Below are 19,968 nucleotides of genomic sequence, written 5' to 3' on the forward strand. Positions count from 1 at the left end.
AGAGGCGATATACGAACGTGGAATCGGAGTGGCTTGTTCTTGGGATTGGCCGTGTAAACCCGAGGGTAACTGTTCCGGCGTCAGCAAGAAAGTCAAAACCAGTTCAAGCGCACACAAGGGAAATAAACGGATGATCCGCCGTGATAGGAATGGGTATAACGAAGCACGAACCGCCAGAACACATAAAACTCGAGGCAGGGAAAGGATAGAGGGGGATTTGACGCAACAGCAGGAGAGCCGATGCTAAGTCGACGATACGGTGCAACAGCTCATTCTTGAGATAGAGGTTGGGTTGGGCGTTGGGCTGAATTGATATTGGAGTCGCGATTGGCCGTTGTTGGACACCACCCAATATCCATGCAGAAGTTTCACTGTTCTAGCGATCGAAGAGGATTCAGTTCTTGCCAAATTAAGGAGGCGAGAATATGAGTGGATATCTTGAGGAAAGAATCGGTATTGGGTGGTAGCAGGTCGTTGGGGGTCTGGGTGGGTATATAGGGTGGGTGTCTGGGTCGTGGTATGGGGAGGGGGACCGAGAAACGGGAACACAAGACTGCAACTCAGCAACTCGATCAACAAGTTTGAGAGACACGGTCAATCAGAGGCGCAGGTATGGGCGACAGAAGCTGATAGGCCGGGGGTCAAAAGGGATGAGGTTGACGAGGAGAAGTAAGAAGAGGGCGGAAGTGGAAGTGGAAGTTGGTTGGTTGGTTGGTTGGTTGGTTGGTTGGTTGGTTGGTTGGTTGGTTGGTTGGTCGTGGTTTGAGGGAGAAGTGGATGAGCCAAGCCAGAGAGAAGAGAATCATCAATCAACCTTATCACCAATAGGAACATATCCTAGAAAAGTATGGGGAAAACTCAACATACGGAGAATGGTAGAAATAAATATGCAAGAAGTTGAAGGATAAGCAGTTATAGCCAGCCATTATATGGACAATCCTCTTTTTATTTCATTTACTAGTTATCTCTTTGATTTACTTCTGGATGGCCTAATTAATGACCCCAAAGAGTATTCCAGGTTTGCTGACACTGACTGCATGCGGACACCATTGAGTATTTATTACAACCACTGTTGTATTAGTTACACTGCTATGATTCAAAGCTTGCCTCAAGACATAAGTTCCCAAATTTGATATTGCTGGAGTTTGTATGATATCTACAAAAGATCCATTTATCTCCCGCCACCCACGCCGACCGAGTCCCCAGGGAGGATTGGCCACCTCATAACAGAGTAGATCCTCCACTCCTCCATCGAAAAAAGGATCAATTAAACCAGATACAAAACGGAATACCCCGGGAGCAAATCCCAGGTATATATCCATTCGTCAACTTACTTGTGTGTGAATATATCTCATCCTTTTGGGGGGGGGGGGGGGGGGAGGGGGAAGCGTTAACTAGCAGATTCCATCCACGGAATCTAGGTCAAAGACTTGAGAATTAATAAGCTGTGTACAATCCAGCTATCTATCATTGTTGCAGACCGCCTGGGACTTTTCCCCTTGGGAATGGAGCATGCAATGGCGCCCCATGGACCATGGCGTTCCTCTCTTCGACTAGTTAGCAGCTGGGTCTCCCTCCCTTCTAGAGAAGTTCCGAGGCCGGTGTGGGATTGGCGTTTTTGCAGTCGGCTTCTACCGTACAGCTTGCACGCCAATCTCATCCTCTAGTTTCTAGAAGTCCAGTTTTCCTATCAGAGTGTTATAAATTACCCGGGTGGAACTTTAAAATCGCTATCCATAGATTGTTGCTGTTTGGAGCTTAAGATTTCTAATGAGACGGGCTCGGGACGTGTGAACAAAATGACTGTCTCATCGCGTGATGCTGATCAAATGCTGATCAGGTATATGTAAGTAAAAGTTGTAGTTTTTGTCTTTAAGCCTACCTGAATGATGTTATTCTTTGGCTTCAGGTGATCACCTCAAGGCATACTCATTGTGTCATACATCTGTATCTTCCAAGGTTTGTCTGAAGAATGGGTAAATAGTTCGGATCTGGATCAACTATTAGCCGTGCGAATCCGTATTACTCATTGTCTTGGCATGTCTTGGCATCAAGTTGCGGCTCTCTTGGAATCGAATCATCCTTCTACAATACGAGAAAGAAAAAAAAAAAAAAAGAAAAAGAAAAAGAAACGAGGGTGACGACGACAAATGCGCTCCAAGACATAAACAATGCAGTCAGTGCAGCGTTTCAAGGTGGTTATTTGTTGATAGTAACCGAGTCATATAAGTGGCTGATATATGGGTGTACCTCTCACTCTTATCCTCAACATTGAGATGCCAACTGCGTGTTGGATGCCTAGTATCCTCTCCAGACAACGGGCTGGACGATTATCCAGGACAGTGCTTTGATATATCGTCACTTTCTCCTTCGAAGTATTCATAGCTATTGCCTTGGTAATATACCCTATTGTTGGCCTTGCTCAACTAGCTGGTCTCTATGGCTGAGAAATCAACCCCCGTTTCATTTCTGAATCTTCGCCAAGTATTGTACAGATGCCTTCTCGGGCTAAGCCCCTGAACTCATAGCCTATCCTCTCACATTTGAGGGAGGTGGACGGATATCATAAGAATGGATGGAAATCAGAATGCAGAGACTTCGGAAGTGGATCAGGCCACAGCAGAGGAGTCAACTGGTCAGAATGATGTACAGAAGGATGCATCAGAACAGCACATCCCTGCTACTTCGCAATCAGCTGCCGTAGCAGACACGGAATCAAGTCGATTGCGAGAGTTACAAGCTACTGTACGAGGTCAAGATGACCTGGAAAGAGATATTGGCCTCCAGGTGCGTACTCTCTTCATGTTACCTAACATCTATCAAATTCTCTATCTATCAGATTCGTCGTTCTTACCTGTGGGGAATATTGAACTAGGCCGACAAACTCCTTCTTGAGCAAGCTGATGAAAGAGACCATAGACGACTGGAACGTACAATAGTAGAGAAATCGTATGAGAAATAAATCCACCCACTCTGCTCTGTCCCAAAACTGAGGGAACCACAACTGACGATTTTCCTACCTTCTAGGAAGCTTGAATCGCAGATCTTGAGATTGCACCAAAGGCTTTCCCAACCTGTAGGCACGGCAGCTCGCGTCCGGATAGAAGCAGAGATACAGAATCTGGAGTCGCGAATGTCGACTCTCGATGTCGACCTCGCCCAGATTCAGCAACGTATCGATGAGAGGCACCAAGGAGTCGAGGAGGCTGTCCAAACGTCCAGGTCAGGGAGGCTACCAAACGAGTCGCGAAGGGATTACCTGATACGGACTGGCAAAATTACGCCCTTCTCGAAGTTGGGAGCGGGAACTACTTGTGGATCCACAGCGACAACATTACAGGTTGCATTGATCGATGCGGAAGAGGAGCGAGAGGAGGAATTGGCGCTTCAGGAATCTGCGTCGCGTCCTGAACCATCTCATCGCCATCTACTTCTTCCCGGCTTTGATTATGATGAGGCGAGTGCCAGTGATTCCGTTGAGACGTCTGTCTCGCGCCCGCACAAACGCCGGAAGGTGGAATCCCATTCCCGTCTGTCCACTGGGGGCCAGGTCCGAAGTGGGTCGAGTGCAACTCACCCTTCGCCATCTAAACTGTCAACGCCTGCATCCGATGCGGATTACATTGACTCCGGTGCATTTGTCCCTTCTGAAGAAGAAAGCTCATCAGGTGAATCGAACTTTGCCTCTGATTCATCTCAAGGGAAGTTAAGAAAGAAACGGCGTAAGAAAATTGATAAGAAGAGCGGCAATGCAGTTGTGGAGGTCTTCAAGGGCGTGGATGATGGTGATGAGAGGGTCTATCAATCTCGACTGGAAGATTGGGTGTATAGGAGGTCAGCTGCGCGCAAACGAAGCCAGAATGATAACGATGCGGGAGTCACTGGGGAGATTGTTGCTCCTGCAGAAGAAAATGATGAAGAGGAATGGTTTCTACCTCATCCCAAGGTCCCCGATACAGAACTCAATGGTGGTTATCGTGTCCCTGGAGATATCTACCCTTACTTATTTGACTACCAAAAGACAGGTGTTCAATGGCTCTGGGAACTCTACCAACAAAAAGTAGGGGGTATAATAGGTGACGAGATGGGTCTTGGCAAAACTATCCAGGTCATCGCCTTCCTGGCTGGGTTACACTATAGCAAGAAATTGACCAAACCTATAATTGTCGTTTGTCCTCCGACTGTCATGAAACAGTGGGTAAATGAATTCCATCGCTGGTGGGCTCCATTCCGAGTTTCCATTTTACACACTTCGGGGAGTGGGATGATAAACCTACGAAGCGAGAGCTATGCAGATGCCCGGCTGGAATCACAGATATGGGACCCTGACCAACCACGCAGAGCCACAAAGGAGCAAAAGGCCGCCAAAAAGATTTTAGATCGAGTCCTAGCCAAAGGCCATGTACTAGTGACCACTTACTCTGGCCTGCAAACTTACTCGTCCTTGTTAATTCCAGTTGACTGGGGCTGTTCCATCCTGGACGAAGGACACAAGATCCGAAATCCAGATACAGCAATTACAATCCACTGCAAAGAATTACGAACTGCACACCGTCTGATCCTCTCCGGAACCCCCATGCAAAACAATCTGACCGAACTTTGGTCGCTATTTGACTTTGTATTCCCCATGAGACTGGGGACCTTAGTCAATTTTCGCAACCAGTTTGAATTCCCAATCCGTCAGGGGGGCTACGCGAATGCGTCAAATCTACAGGTTCAAACCGCTGCCAAGTGTGCAGAGACGCTGAAAGATGCCATCAGTCCTTACCTTCTTCAGCGATTTAAAATCGATGTTGCTGCGGACCTTCCTAAGAAGAGCGAACAGGTTCTCTTCTGTAAACTCACGAAGATACAGAGATCCGCTTACCAGGCGTTTTTGGGATCTAATGAGATGTCATCGATCCTCAGGGGTCGTCGGGAAGCATTATATGGCATCGACATGCTTCGCAAAATTTGCAACCACCCGGATCTTCCAGAACACAAGACGCTCTCTACGAAACCAGGATACAATTACGGAAGCGCGGCCAAGTCTGGGAAAATGCAAGTCGTTAAGGCCCTTCTGGAATTATGGAAGGAGACGGGTCATAAATCTCTCCTTTTTGCTCAGCATCGAATTATGCTGGATATTCTTGAACGGTTCATCAAATCGATGACAGGGTTCAAATATCAAAGGATGGACGGGAATACTCCAATTAAACTCCGTCAAAGTTTGGTTGATGAGTTTAATAATAACCCAGAAATCCATATTTTCCTTCTAACTACTAAAGTTGGTGGTCTGGGTGTCAATTTAACGGGTGCGGACCGTGTTATCATTTATGACCCAGATTGGAACCCTTCAACGGATGTTCAAGCTCGCGAGAGAGCGTGGAGATTGGGTCAGAAGCGGGAGGTAACTATTTATAGACTTATGACAGCGGGAACCATTGAGGAGAAAATATACCACCGCCAAATATTCAAGCAGTTCTTAACCAATAAGATTCTGAGGGATCCAAAGCAGCGCCAAACTTTCCAAATGAGTGATTTGCACGATTTATTTACCCTTGGGAACGACGGTCCAACAGAAACAAGTGAGTTATTCAAAGAGGCTGAGGTGAAGTTTCAAGAATCGGCGAAGCATGGAACAACGGATAATCCCGCAGCCGGTGAAAGTACAGTGGCAGATCAAGAAGAACAAAATAAGATCAGTCACGTCACGGGCGTCGCTGCTCTTGAACCCTTCCAATGTCCATCTGAGACGCCTACCGCGTCCGAGACGAAGAGCACAGCAGCTCCAAACTCAGAAGCTCGGTTAATGGAAGGCATCTTCGCCCGTTCCGGCGTTCACTCCGCGCTTGAACACGAGCAGATCGTCAATGGTAAACGCATTGTAAAAGCAGACCCTAAAATTATCGAGGCGGAAGCCAAAAAGGTAGCTGCCGAAGCTGCCAAGGAACTTCTCAAGGCTGGCGAACTTGCAAAATCTATCCCTGTGGGCATGCCGACATGGACAGGCCAGTTTGGGGTTGCAGGTAGGCCGGAAAGTACTCTGCAGCGACGTGAGACGGCCACATCCTCTCATTCATTTGGGGGTGGAGGCAGCACCATCCGTCGAGCCACAGGGGGTCCATCCTCCGCCAGCCTCCTTGCTAACCTCACAAGCCGTACACTTACAGTCGGCAGCGGCAGCGGCAGTAGTAGCAATGTATCCTGTACCAGCACCCCACGATCAGGGACTCCTGCGCTTGCTACTCAGCGAGGCAAGGACTTTCTAAAAATGATCCGTGATTATATCCTGGCGCATGGCGGATCTGTGCATACGCAGAACCTCATTGATCATTTTAATCGGTTCTGCGACTCGCCGCGGGCTACGATGGAGTTCAAGGAGATGTTGCGGACTATTGCTGTTTTGGAGAAGACGGGGGGGCGGGCAAGGGGGAAATGGGTGCTTCGTCCGGAGTATGCTGCGTGAGGGATTTTTCTTTGTCCTCGGTATCTCCCATTGGAGGATTGTTGGATTGGGAGGGCCAATTTTGAAACTCTACCAGGGATACGTGGCTGGGCCCTTCGAGGTTTCCTCTTCCCCACCCTTCTTTTATTTTATTTTTATTTTTATTTTTTATTTTTTTATAATTTTTATATTCTCGTCCTAATATCTCTTCTTGGTGCCCTGGGTTCTGCCATTTTGGATAATATCATACCTTTGACTCAATCCTGCCACCTCGTGTTTAGATAGGTGTAGATGATTGTCACAATGATCATGATGATAAATCAGGGTTTTGTATATTGCAGGAAAAGGAAACCGACCGGCATTTCCCGCGTACAGGGGGTGCATTCTACTGAAGCTAACTTCCTTTGTACATGCCCAGCGCATATCAGTTGATGTAAAGTCATGCCATTCCCTTCGAACTTCTTTTGACCCGATTTTACCCAGTCAAATATGATCCGGCTTCATTTAACCGCAAATAGTTAATTAGTGGTACAGTGTTCCGGGGAGGTAGTTATGGCTATCAGCAGTATTTCGCAATTCCATAATAAATATATATCGAAATGACAACCTACCGTTCGGAATCTCCAGGCTTCTCAACCTAAGTGCGCGGGGGCTGAAGGAGCAGTGGGCCCAGCACTTCAGTTGAACGTGGTTTATGAACAACCCCAATTCAAACTACATTACACACATATCTCACACACATCTCTATGCTCCTTGATGGCAAGTGGATTTTATCTTATTCCAGACCCTTATCCTTAACTAACCCTAACCTATAACTAACCTTAACCTTATTTATTAGCCTTAAACCTTTTCCCCCCCCGCCTCACTAACAGCACCCTGACAATATGATAAAATGTTCAGTATTCAATATCTCTTTTACCCGGGACCCGACCATTTTTGCTCCTCCTGGCATGGAGCCTGATCCTGCTGTGGCAGGCCTGTCAGGCCATCCATGTCCCCCTCATCCAATGGCAGCAGTAACCGCAAGGCTCCAAACCCGATTATATTGACGGTTCTTGGGTTTGCCAGGTGACACCTTGCCGAGTGATGGTGATGCAGCTCGCGAAAAACCTAAACTAATCAAAATACCTGAACAGGCAGATATCTGCTGTTGCCCGGTTGGAATATCAGCACCGAAGTATTACGGTGCAAGGACCGGTCCGACACGTCCCTAATACGTTTCTTTTTTTCTATTCTCTACCACATACAGGTGATATGTTGACTTCTCTCTCGTGGCGTTGAATAACCGGAGTTACGGATCGCCCGAGGTTCTGAATTCCTCTCAGAGAACTCCCAGTAGGAGTTCCGCTAGATTCCAGAAGGCTGCAGACCCCGGAACAACCAGCCCCTTATGTTCTCCCCTTTCCCCTCTACTGCTACCACAGTTTCATATACCCTCTGCAACACCGTCGAGCTAGTGCTGAATATAAGAGACATTTTTCATACTGCCATGCAACCAGCAAGCAGAATCTCTTGAATGGTAGCAGATTCTCTTATGCGAAAGCAAGAACTACACAAAGACAAATTCGCCTTATTTTCCAAACGCTTCCGCCTTTTTTTGGCTGAAATCCAACTCTGGGCCTTTTTCGATCGTAATGAGTTGGTACTCGCGCTTAGGACAAACATCATCTAAAACATTGTAAAACTTGACGCTGTACGGAGTAGCTTGGTGAGCATTGCGCCTACTTAGGGGTTCAAAAAGGCGTCATCAGGCGCTCCAAGCTCATGTAGTGCCAGGCTTGAACGGCGTGGATGGATTTTCAGGTAGTGAAGAATGAATCGTCTAGACGCGTCAATCCCAGTTAATAAGAAAGTAAACCTAGGATTCTGATGTATTTGGGGGCTAAAACGTTGGGTTAATCCTAGGGGAAAGGAATTGATGCCTGATACATGACAGAAGGGTCCAGACACGCCGGGGGAAGATATCACTTCCTATCCTTGATATTTAGCATCACTAGCAGCAAGCTTGCCTCATTATATATCCATGCTTCGCAGGGAAAAGGGAAACTTGGAAGATCTCATATATCTAGTTGAAAACCTGTCCGAAGAAATCTTTGCTGTTCGTGGACAATTGAATTTGCCACCATTGTAGAGTCTTTGTTTCCACATATGCATATAGAAGACACGACAGCAGGCATTAAGGACCGCATCCGAAAGGCAAAACGAACGTTGGGAATAGCATAAAGCCTTGCCATGGCATTTCGGTCTCCAATTGGGCTTATATAAGTGTTGGATAGATTCCGTGACTGGCTACTAGTCCCTAAGGATTCCTTATGGTTCAAGTAAGATGATAATGTTTTAAGGCTTGTTTCTATTCTCTCAAGAGGATACTGCCTTGTTGTTCTTGAATACAATATTTCTTTCAATATTGGATTCCTTGCCAACTCCAGCTTGCCGACCTCACCTAATATCCCGAACTGCATCCGGCCTCCGGAGATATCTATTGTGATCACGTGATATATAATGCCCGTTCCTCCAGTGGCCCTTTGCTCCCTGCGAGTGGAGCTCTTGGGCCGAGTGGAACTCGGGGCTTCTGCCCAAAAGTTAACTGGCGCTAAACTCCTGGTACCTCTCCGCCTCCAAACTTAGTTTAACCGCAATCCAAAGGCTTCAAGGGCTATGCGTCCAGGTAATTGCAATAACAAGTAGAGTTTAGGGAGTTGACAAATCATACTCTGAGCAGAAAACCGACTCTGACCCATCCTCGGAGAACGTATCGGTCATTCAAAAACGTACCTGGGTACCTGGGGCGGTGGTTCCAGCGATTTTCGTTGCATCCGTATAGCTGTTAATGATCATTTTTGCCGCCACATCCGAATGAGAGGAAAGCCTAGTCTTTTCATGGCAGAAAGGCCTGGGGAAGGAGGGGGAAAAAAAATCTTTTGAACCCAAGAGAATTCGACTCAGGAGGGTTGGGGAGGTAGGAGACATAGAAATGGCCTTTTGGCATGGGAGGAGGGGCCAGGCGTGGTAAAAATTCTGGACCTTGGGGGTATTTATTCCCCTTGGATTTTCCCATGTATTTCTCAATCTTCATCCATTTAAAATCTATAGAGAAGCTTTCGAATTGTGATCGCATATTTCAGTGAAAAATGGACCTAATAACCAGGCAATAAGCGTCGTAATAAGAATATACGTTCTCTTATCCTCACCTTGCTCCTCGGCCACACCGCCGGGCAGGCAATTGCTGCATCCCGTTGAAATTTGAGTCCTGACGTTTCGGTAGAGCGAATCTACACAACCAGCCAATGGCAAGCCCACGCCCCATAAGCCGTTCTACTACCTGGAGGCCGGAACCTATCTTCACCCAACATTCAACAACTTGTACGTGGCTGGCGTGGATTGTTGGAATGTTTTATGGTTTGGTTTTCGTTCACGGCAGTCAAAGGCTGTGGAGAGCTGGTACGGCTATGATTCGGAGTCACAACGATTCATACTCGATGGGAAGGATGCCTGGGGTTTGGGTGTTTTTATAATGCCAAATCAGAGTATATTTCAACATTTTGCCTTGCTTTCCCCCTTCTTGCCCCCATCCTTATTTGTTTGAACACAGGTAGAACGTTAATCCGAGATAAATCCTGTTCAGGATGGAGCAACGCGGCTGTCATTCCTGCACCCAGGATAGGAGGTTTTTTCGTTTCAAGACGGATATTTGAAATGTAAAGATTATCCCTTCGATGTATGGATTGGTAATCCTGACCCCATTTTCGTTAGTATTACTTATGGATCTTCGATTGACTGATGTAACGTGTACAGATTGCCAATGGTGGCATAACCAGCCTCAGTTATTCATCGACAAGAACTATTCCATGCTTCCATCGACCTGCACGAAAATCAAACTGAAAATGGAAAGTATCGCGTAAACCCGGTATATGCGTTAGAGGTAGCTGTCAGACCTTGATATTCTTTGTTGCGCTACTGGTGTTCTGATTATCACTCGCGCTGGATTGGTGAACTCGAATGCGTAAAAGACGGAGAGGGTGTTGTTTGAGAGGCTCATTTTTAGGTTATTTGTTAGCTGTCAGAGCGTTGAGTGTTGAGCATTAATATTACTGTATATAAAGTAAATAAGGGGAAGAGCAGAAGGCAATCTGTCTCTGTCATGTCGTTGATTCACATTGACTCGAGGCGAAAACCCAATCTCCTATACTGCAAACGTGGGGGGGGGGTACTTAAAAAAACATGTACACTCCATCCCGTAAATCCCGCAAAAAAATGTTACTCAACCAATCCGACCTGAAAACGCTGTAACGTTGGCGAAATGCTCATAGATCTCAACCAACAACGACGGGATAACTAGGAAACCCGAATTTAAGTATGTGGAATTTTGATTTCTGTTCATAGCGAGCAGTGTCAAGTCAAGCGCCCATTTAGCTGGCTGAGCAACTGCTAGCTAGCGAGAGCTTCTAACAAAGGTTGGAACGAGATGGACAGTATAATTGGCCGGGTTAATAAATCTTGATTTTGAAGTTAGAATAAGATGTCCATGGGACCAAAGAGCCAACAGACCAATGAATCTTCATCTAAGATCAGGGGAAAATACTGGATGCTTTAAGAAGTACACAACAAAGATGCATGTAAATCTGAGGCTTCAGCAGCTTGTATTTCAACTCCACACAGCTTGGCAGTGATGAAAATGGAGGGAATGTCACTGTTACTCCCGTCCTACAGGATTTGTTTGACAGACAAGAGAGCGATGAGATTTGAGGCGATGCAGCTTTGAGGCCCCCGAAATGCCCTAGTTTATTTAGCCTTTTGTTTAGTGTGTCTTGCCTGAGAGTCACGTGTTTTCTGTTTCAAGACATTTGGGCCTTGTCCTGATCATCAACCAACAACAACAATTCCTCATCTTCTTCATTTTCATCTGCTCTTCTTCCCAACTTCGCTGTCATCATCACAGGCATCGCTGCTGTCTCATTTCTTTCTCTCCCTCCCTTTCTCTGTTACTGTTTGATATCGCCGTCGATCGCTATCTTCCTTCTCTTCAACCGCCTCTTTGTCACCCTCTTCTCCCTTCAAGTGGGCCATTGGATACTTCCTTTCGAGGCGGCTGTTTTTAGCATTGCAACAACCTTCGCTTCATCGTTTCCCAGGAGTTTTTCTTCTTTCTCTCTTTGGAAGAATTTTGGAAGACTTTTATTATTACCATCCCTTACCAACTCCTCCTTCGGCTATCGGGTCTCACTAAAACTCCACCAAAGACGACATTTCCACAATAATCAAACGCACACGTCCACCACAAGTTTTAGCCTGGGATTTAAGTCGAAGCCCGGCCGTTGAGTTTTGAAACGGATCTCTTTTTGGTTTTAAGGAAGGATATTGTGGGGAATTTGAATTCCTGATCTGTCAGGTTCCAGAAGGGGTCGATATCGTTCTCCTTAAGAGGGATAACAGTTTATAACTTCTTCCTGGGATAGCGTATATCTTTTGTTTCGGAAAATCCAGAATTTCGCACTTTGCCTTTTGGATGTTATTTGGGGGATTGGAAAGGCTGTGTGGGTCATATTTTTTTTTTTTTTGATCTGCACTGTTGAAGTGGAATTCTCCACTCCAGAAGGAATCGGAGTCGTTCGTTCAACATGCGGCCATTCAGCCATGTCTTCCTCGTTTGTTCATTGCTTTTGTTAATTTTGTATGTGAGACCCTCGTTCGGGAATGACCCTATCGACGTACTACATCCAGTTGCTTTTGCACGACGGCAAGATGGAGGTGAGTTTTAAATCCTGTCTCCCATCGTTAGAAGTCAGGCCGTTCTAATGGCTCCCAGAAAACACTGCATCGAATGAGCCAACAAGAACAGAGGATTCTACCATCACCGATGCACCAACAAGAACTGCGGATTCAACAGAAAGCACCACTGGTGACAATAGCGATAGAAGAACCACCGGGTCCACAGAAACCGATACCAATACGGAAACAACCTCAGAGCCTAAAACCACAGATATCCCCTTCGATGCACCCCCAGGCGGTATTATGGTGGTTCAACCAGCAATAACTGATGGGCCAACTTATATCAAAATCGGAACCACGGCGACATTTAAGTGGAATTACACGTCTCTAATTATCACACCGTCTGCGCTTATAGTGGCTGCCTTTTGCAGCAAAAATTCTCACACATACACAATCACTTCGAATATGACTGTTGACCCAACCGCAGAGGTTAGCTGGGACACGAGTATCTACAATACACAAGACGTGCCTCTATTAACCGAAAAATACACGCTTCTCGTCTATGACATGTCCAAGAGTCCAACAGACCCACCTCGGCCTGGCCTTCTAACCTTCTTTAACCAGTTTTCCTTCGGAATGTATTCTCCACAGACTGGTATGTGCTCAATTCCCAATCCCTTGGTAGTTTAGTTGTTTGAACACACGTATAACTTCGGTTGCATCGATTGCTTGCTTGCTTGCTAACAGGTCCCCAACATCTTCTAGATTCCGTGTGTTCCACTTGCAACGCAGCCATGTCAGACATGGACCGTCAAGCTCTGAAGTTTATGTTTGGCATGGCCATGATTACAGTTCTGTCGTTTACGTGGTTCGTTACGGGTATTGGGTTGCTGGCCTAGCCTTGATGCTTTCTCTCTGTTCTCCATCTCTTCGCTTGTCTTGGAAAACTTACAGATCTCTTCTTGTCTCATCCTTCTATTTACATCATCTCCCATCTCTGTCATCCCAAATTTTTCAATAGTAAAGCTTTAATCAACATTAACCCTTTCAGGCATATAGATATTGCTGTATCTCATCTATTGGTGTCTTGTTCCCGTGTTCCCATGTTCTCAGTTTCATTCCTGCTGTCGATATACTGTTTCCCTTAGTTTTTCCCTTACGATGATGTGATTTGTACTGGGCATTGCTATTTTTGAGAGTGTACTGCCTTTGTGCGAATATGATTTTTGTTTTCATTTCGTTATTGGAGCTTAGCATGGATATTTTGGTTCTTTATCAAGAATGCAGAAAATGTGCGGCATGAAGGCAGGTGCTTTGGTTTTCCCATTTATTTTCCTTCTTGTGTCATACAGTTTTCCTCTCTTTTATGATTGTATTTTATGATATTTATTCGTCTGTTTAATTGATAATTCATCCTTTGTTTCTAAAGTCCGTCTTCTTTCTTATACTTGCATTTTCACTTAGGACTTTGAAAATCAGCAAGAAATTCAGTTCTTCTCTCACTCTGGCGAAGAGCATGAAGATATTTCGCTTACACAATTTACCCCTGTTTGTCGAACTTCACACTTGAGGCTTCGATGTTAAACACAGAATGAAGGACAACACATGTTATCATCCTCAAATCTATGATATAGCAAATCCGTGCTATAGCACCAATGCCAGCTCTCCGAGCAAACAAATTGATAAGACTGCGAATGACTCCTCTCTCTATTAAAGGGGCGTTCCCTCAGTAAGAAAAACAGAGAAAGGAAGAGCAGAGAGGTGTCTCTATCCCTATCGAACCCAAAGCCTAAAAAGAAAAATAAATAAAAATAAATGGATACCAAAGAACAACACAAAGACGTCTAAAATACAAAAAGTAGAGATACAACCTCCCCAATCACCCGTGTTTCCACAACAAAGCAACTGAAAAAATGAAACACCCACACAACCACCCGCAGCAAAACCCACTCCACTCAAGATAACAAACCCTAGCCTGGATCTGGCCCAGAGACCCCCAACCCGGCAACCCAGCACGATGGCCACCTGGCCGCCGGTACGAGGAAGTCCTCTCCAACAAAGGCCCAGACATAACCATTGGCACCCTCCCCTACAACCCCAACAGTCTATGGGAGAAACCCACCAGTGTGAACTGGTAGGGGGGGGGGGGGGGAGACGAGTGAGTGGAACCAGGGGGGAACGTTGCGGATACCATGCCGCTTCCCTTGTGGGTGCTTGCTGTATTGGCGCGAAGGGACCCGGAAAAGAGATATGACTTTAGAACGAGGAGGTTTGGGGCTTCGAATGCGCGGACGTGGGGGGGGCGTTAGGTATCGTAATTTCGATGATCCGGAAGGGCATCTTAAAAAAGACTCCGTGGAGTTTTAGGGATGTCGATGGCTTGGAGTACTTGCTTGACGAGCCGTGATGGTGCCTTTTGCTTGATGGAAAGTTGGAAAGGTTGGGAGAAGGAACTGAGTCATGTGGAAAGAATATGGGAGACGTGCTTTTGTGAATTAGAGACAACCTGGATGATATGAGTTCCAGATGATGTTTGTTTTGTTGTTGGTTGATTTGATCAGCGATGGTTTTCGGAATGTTGGCAGTTGAGCGTTGATATCAGTTAGTTGGTTGCAGCTTATGCACCTTGTTCTTTTGACGTCCGTATAGGAGCAGAGCATATCCTAACATAAGTAGAGTTATATTTAGCCTGAATTCTGGGAATTAAAATAGCTAGTCTTAAATCAAGCAAAAGAAGATAGAGGTATGGGAACACTTACCAGAAGATACCGGAGGTCCCATTTCCTGTCTCTCAATTTGATACAGTCCAATATCTCCGTTTCCATCTTGGTTGCGTTCCCTCGAGGTACGATCATCACTTGCCATTCCCTGGGGCTCTTGCTATCGTAGCACGGTCCTTGAAGGATACAAAATTGCAATGAAATTTTCTTGATCGTGACGGAGAAGCGACCAACATTATCGGCAAGTCGCGGAACGTTAATGGATATCGGAATATCACTTTTCTTGTACTCCTCAATGACGTCTTTCCATCCACTTTCACTAGACGCCGCTCTGACCTTTTCCTCCTCTTCCTCCAGCCGCCTCTTCTGCTCCTTCTCCATAGTCTCTTCCCTATCCAGATTTTTCAAGATATTCTCATAGTCCCGATCCCACATCCCTGTCGTTGGCGGGTAGTCACCTCCGCTTTCAACTAGCTTCAGGTCTATTCGATCCCAGATGGCCTTCATATCCGGGTTCTGCCATTCAGACCTGAAGTTCTCCACTTCAGCCACTCCATTGCGAGCCGTTCGGGAGAGCTCCTCAAACATATCTAGCGGAGATTTCGGTATTGGCGTTCGTGAATCGGGATTCGCAATAGGTATTAAGGGGGAGAGCAAGCGGGTCGGGACAAGGGTTCGAAGAGCGTGGATCTGAGGAGTGTTAGTACGCATTTTGGCTCCCAGTTTCTGATATCTCCTTCAAATAGGCCTGAAACAAGCACACAAATATCATACGAATAGAGATGTTTAACGGATGGATTGTCGGAAAAGGATTACAGACCTTAGCTTCCATTTGTTGCAACATCGATAAAGCGGTCACTAGTTTCCTTTCCGAATCCCAGTTTTCATCTGACGAGAATAACGAGGGTTTCTCCTCTTGCTGATCACAACCGGTGCCAGCACCGCTAGCAGAGACTCCCGTAGGAAGGGTGCCTGACGAAGGTCCAGCTATAGCGCCATTGCCACTAGCCACAGGGTGTACGTCCATGTCGTTATGATTGGATTTTTAAACAAATTCATAGACGCGGGTGACCATAATGTGTGAGTATTTAGGGTATGTATGGATTGCAAGAAGAAGAATATACAACAGCTGTTCAAACGGGGGTAGAAACGGAGTTGTGGATACAGAATGTAATTCAAACAGTTGCAGTCGCTCAGTGGGAAATCTCAAGTGAATAAAGGCAAAGTGGTCGATCACCTTCGGTAAAGTTCACTGCTAGATAGCACGATATAACGCCAGTCACGGAGAGTATGGTGGGGACATATAACGATGCTGAATATATAAAGATAGATCAAAATATATGAGAAGATTGACGCTTCAGAGGATCTAGCAGACCAATATAACTACCGGGAGCTCGAGACGATGGTAGCTTGAGCTACGCTGATAGAGCTTCGATGTTAACCTAGCGAGATAGCGGGCAAAGGATTGATAGAAGAAAGACAGCTAAAATGATTACGGAGGGTATTTGACACACATATAACAGGGTTTAAATCGATAAAATGAGGAGTGCTGGTTAGGCAGTTGAGATCAATTGTCGTCGTCGTTGTCGTCGTCGTCGGTTGTTGATTGCTGGTTGGGGACCGAAGATAAAGCTTATTCTGCGTGCAGTAACCTGTTTGGGACTAATTAGCGGATATCAAAAACTATTGTCACGTGGAGCTATTTAAGGTTCAATCTTGCAGCCGTTGGAATCTCAAACCATGCCTGTTCGGGTTAGACCAATCGAACAGCAAAATTTGGCTCCATAATTACAGCAAATTGTCAGGCAGCCTCATGGCTCTTTTCTCTGGCTCTAGTTCAACTTCACATTGTAAGTTTTACATGCATGCAGGATAATGTTGTTAACCATGGACTCCGTAGTGTTTCTGTTTAAGTGAAATAAACCTCATTTAGATGGGGAGGAAAGGTTTGTTTTTAAAGTATGTATTATTACTTTTCCGTATCCTCACAGATGAGCAAAGACAGGCAAAACAACATGTCCGTCAAATAAGACGGACTCAAAATGGTAATTATATATATATATATATATACAAAAAGATGAAGAGAAAAAAAGTATTTCTCTTTTCAATCTTCGAGGTATCAAAGGTTTTAAATTTTGCTGTAGGGGAATTACGAGTAGGGTTGAGCAAACAATGCTGGATTGGGAGTCCAAAAACGGCATCCTTAATCCGATTAGCGGAGAAACGGGGAAAGTTAAAAGAAGAAACGATAAAGAATAAACAACTCCCAAGGGGGGAAAAACGGAGCAAGGGCGTATAAAAGCAACAACTGAAAGGAGAGTACACCCAGACTTCCCGAATCCAATCCACAATTCGATATACAAAGAAAAACGAGACCACAACCAGCTTAATTAATAGTCTATTGATATACCCCCATCGAAAAATCAACAAATCAATCCACGCCCTTCCCATGCGTAAGAACGAACGAACAAAACGTTCGTATATCATCACACATCAGTGCGGCTCGTCAACATTCGGCGACTATTCCCTCACATTGACATTAGTAATGGGAGCAAGAGGAGTCTTGGGTGCTTGCACATTCGCATTCGCATCCTCGGAACGACGCCCATCAGGAGGAGTTGGCGTCGAATCATGCGCCGTCCGTTCCCGTTCCAGAGCACCACCATCATCATCATGTCCATGCTCATGTTCACGGTCGTCTTCGTTCTCGCCATCAGTAACAGCAGGACTCTCAATATCCCGCATACCCGCCTCCGTCATTCCAGGAGACAATTCAGATCCAGATCCAGATACTTTCGAATCAAGGACACTGGAACTCCGTCGACTCTCACTCCTCCCCTCATCATCATCATCGACGTCATCAGTACTCTTCGTCAACGCCGTATCCTTCGAAAACGATAGGTGATGGTTTCGATATTCTTGTTCCCCATCAGGGCGCGTTCCAGCAGCCTGAGCACCCTCCTCTGGTAACTTCATCACGCTATTGTTAGCGCTGTGAGATGTGTCGAATACACGACCGCTTTTCATGTCGCCCAGACGGAGGAGGTGGTTATAGCGTTGTCGTGAGGGATTCGCAAGACGCTTTTGTTTCTTCTTCTCGCGTTTCGCGGTGGGGCGAACGACGATGACGGGGATGGGAGATTGTTGGAGACAGTATTTTGAGACCGAGCCAGGGAGGAGGACTTGCATACCACCTAGACTGCGTCCACGGGTTCCAACGATAAGCACGGAGGGCTCATAGATTTGGATCTTGGATATAGTATGAAGATCAGAAACGGATCCCAAAGGAGAAAGCAGAGAGATAATAAAAAAAAAACGGTAAACAATGGGACCCATACCATTCGTTGTATAATCTCCTGTACTTTGCCAACAGCCAACTCCATAACCAAGCTAATAGCTTTCTCGTCCTGGCTATTCTTGGCAATCACTTGATCAAGCAACTTTTGTGCCTCCTGTCTATACTTCCTCTCCTCAACGCTTGCATCACTAGCAATCTTCGAGTCTTTCTCAACGACCCGTAAACAGACAATCTCATCCCCATCGTCGACAAGTTCATCAATCAGCCATTCGAGTGCAAAGTCGGAATATTCGTTCTGATCAGTACCGCAAAGAAAAGTTCGACTGCGCCGGGTGGCCTGATAGTCTTTGTGTTTGTAATTGAGCGTTAATGAGAAATCAGTGGCGTCACGGTTGTCGAAGGTGTCGAAGGAGACGCCGCGATTGTAGGCACTGGAATCGAGAGAAGCTGTTAGTGTAATGTTCGAATGGTATTGACAATGGCTGTCTGAGTGGGATCGATAATGCATGCTGCAGTTATTATTGTGTAATTTGTGAAGGGTGATTTGAGACCATTTCTGCAGTGTCTTGCAGGATATTTGAAAGAGGCGCAGCCACAGGTTGGTTCACAGGTGGTGGGGCAGGCTTGAGACATAAGCGAATTATGATGCGTGGTGTTGAGTTAAAACTCAGCCCAGCAACAGCTCATAAGCCACAGGGAGAAAATGAAATAGCACACCATGTGGAGAGAAAGTAGAGAAAGAATGGCGAAAGGAAACCCAAAAATTGACAAGTAACCAAGAGATGAAACTGACCTGGGCGGGGGAGGGGAGGGGATTCTGCCGAGACTACCGCGGTGGGTCAAACTTCTCGTGCTCTCTGCCCGTTTTCTTGATAACTCGGCGGTAGCAGTTGGAACGTTGAACTGGATCGACCGTCGACGGAGAATCTCAGCCGCCACGGCACTCGACCCATCCGAAGTAGAAGCACTGGAATCGCCTTGGTGGGATTGCACAGTGTCATCAGATCCCAAGGCTTGCAAACCAGTGCCCGGCGAGGTGGTTGGGGATATCGACTCGGACATTTCAAACCGGATATCGAAAACCGGGAAACACTTGTTACAGCAGGTATTTGTGTCGATATAACAACAAGGGGATTTGTAGGCGGGTGATATTCAGTGACAATATGGAATTCCAGAGCAGGTAGAAAAACTCGTAGATAGGCAAAACTAATCCCAATACTCCACACCCAACCACGGTTGAAGTGTTATTTCTCTTCCTTGCTTAATTTGGACGGTCTTTAGATAAATTGACGGTTGTTTTTGACACGCCAATCAAGTTCCTGTCGTGAGAGGCGGGGATGGTAAAAGCAAACACAGACTAGGTGTGTCTAGGTGTCTAGGAAAGGATGTGTCAGTGTAAGGGCCAAAAGAGATGCTGCAATATCTCAGATTCTCCAGCGCATGTCAGGCAAGTTCCATCATAGGCAAGGCTTCTACTGTACACCATAGGGACGAGAGAAAGCAGAAGATAGATAATTGATGAACACGTACCGCTCACAGGGACGGATTCAATCACTGTTTCTGTAAAATCTGGCTAGGATAGTGGAGATGTGGAAACTTCAAACTTAAGTGGGGGGTGTTCGATAGACGCGCAAGAAGAAGGTTGGATGTCAGGCACCATGGAGCTCCTTTAAGACTTGGAGCCGGATGATTGCAGGACAGACTGTCATGGCTCAGGAAACTGCTAGAGCTACGTTTTCACGGGTGGGCAGAGAGACGCAATGTACTGAGGATGAGGTTCATTCACACACAAAAGAATATTGTCGGTGAACCTT

General features: G+C 46.0%; 5 protein-coding genes across 5 annotated transcripts; 2 read left to right on the forward strand and 3 right to left on the reverse strand.

The window, feature by feature from the left end:
* Nucleotides 1-2,571: 2,571 nt before the first annotated feature.
* On the forward strand, nucleotides 2,572-6,448 carry PADG_01391 (uncharacterized protein; the record flags this gene model as incomplete). The annotated part of the gene is made up of 3 exons (XM_010759132.1): nucleotides 2,572-2,787; nucleotides 2,876-2,949; nucleotides 3,028-6,448. The coding sequence occupies 3 exons, from the start codon at nucleotides 2,572-2,574 to the stop codon at nucleotides 6,446-6,448; spliced, it is 3,711 nt and encodes a 1,236-aa protein (XP_010757434.1).
* Nucleotides 6,449-7,342: 894 nt separating this feature from the next.
* PADG_01393 (uncharacterized protein) lies at nucleotides 7,343-8,889 on the reverse strand (the record flags this gene model as incomplete). The annotated part of the gene is made up of 2 exons (XM_010758589.1): nucleotides 7,343-7,537; nucleotides 8,635-8,889. The coding sequence occupies 2 exons, from the start codon at nucleotides 8,887-8,889 to the stop codon at nucleotides 7,343-7,345; spliced, it is 450 nt and encodes a 149-aa protein (XP_010756891.1).
* A 3,156-nt stretch (nucleotides 8,890-12,045) lies between these two features.
* PADG_01394 (uncharacterized protein) lies at nucleotides 12,046-13,035 on the forward strand (the record flags this gene model as incomplete). The annotated part of the gene is made up of 3 exons (XM_010758590.1): nucleotides 12,046-12,175; nucleotides 12,234-12,791; nucleotides 12,884-13,035. The coding sequence occupies 3 exons, from the start codon at nucleotides 12,046-12,048 to the stop codon at nucleotides 13,033-13,035; spliced, it is 840 nt and encodes a 279-aa protein (XP_010756892.1).
* Nucleotides 13,036-14,106: 1,071 nt separating this feature from the next.
* PADG_01395 (uncharacterized protein) lies at nucleotides 14,107-15,883 on the reverse strand (the record flags this gene model as incomplete). The annotated part of the gene is made up of 3 exons (XM_010759133.1): nucleotides 14,107-14,241; nucleotides 14,896-15,546; nucleotides 15,677-15,883. The coding sequence occupies 3 exons, from the start codon at nucleotides 15,881-15,883 to the stop codon at nucleotides 14,107-14,109; spliced, it is 993 nt and encodes a 330-aa protein (XP_010757435.1).
* Nucleotides 15,884-17,376: 1,493 nt separating this feature from the next.
* Nucleotides 17,377-19,216, reverse strand: PADG_01396 (uncharacterized protein; the record flags this gene model as incomplete). The annotated part of the gene is made up of 3 exons (XM_010759134.1): nucleotides 17,377-18,105; nucleotides 18,195-18,585; nucleotides 18,948-19,216. 3 exons carry the CDS (start codon nucleotides 19,214-19,216, stop codon nucleotides 17,377-17,379), a joined length of 1,389 nt encoding a protein of 462 aa, XP_010757436.1.
* Between the last annotated feature and the right edge of the window lie 752 nt (nucleotides 19,217-19,968).

This window comes from Paracoccidioides brasiliensis (assembly GCF_000150735.1).
Source record: "Paracoccidioides brasiliensis Pb18 unplaced genomic scaffold supercont2.2, whole genome shotgun sequence".
Lineage (NCBI taxonomy): Eukaryota > Fungi > Ascomycota > Eurotiomycetes > Onygenales > Ajellomycetaceae > Paracoccidioides > Paracoccidioides brasiliensis.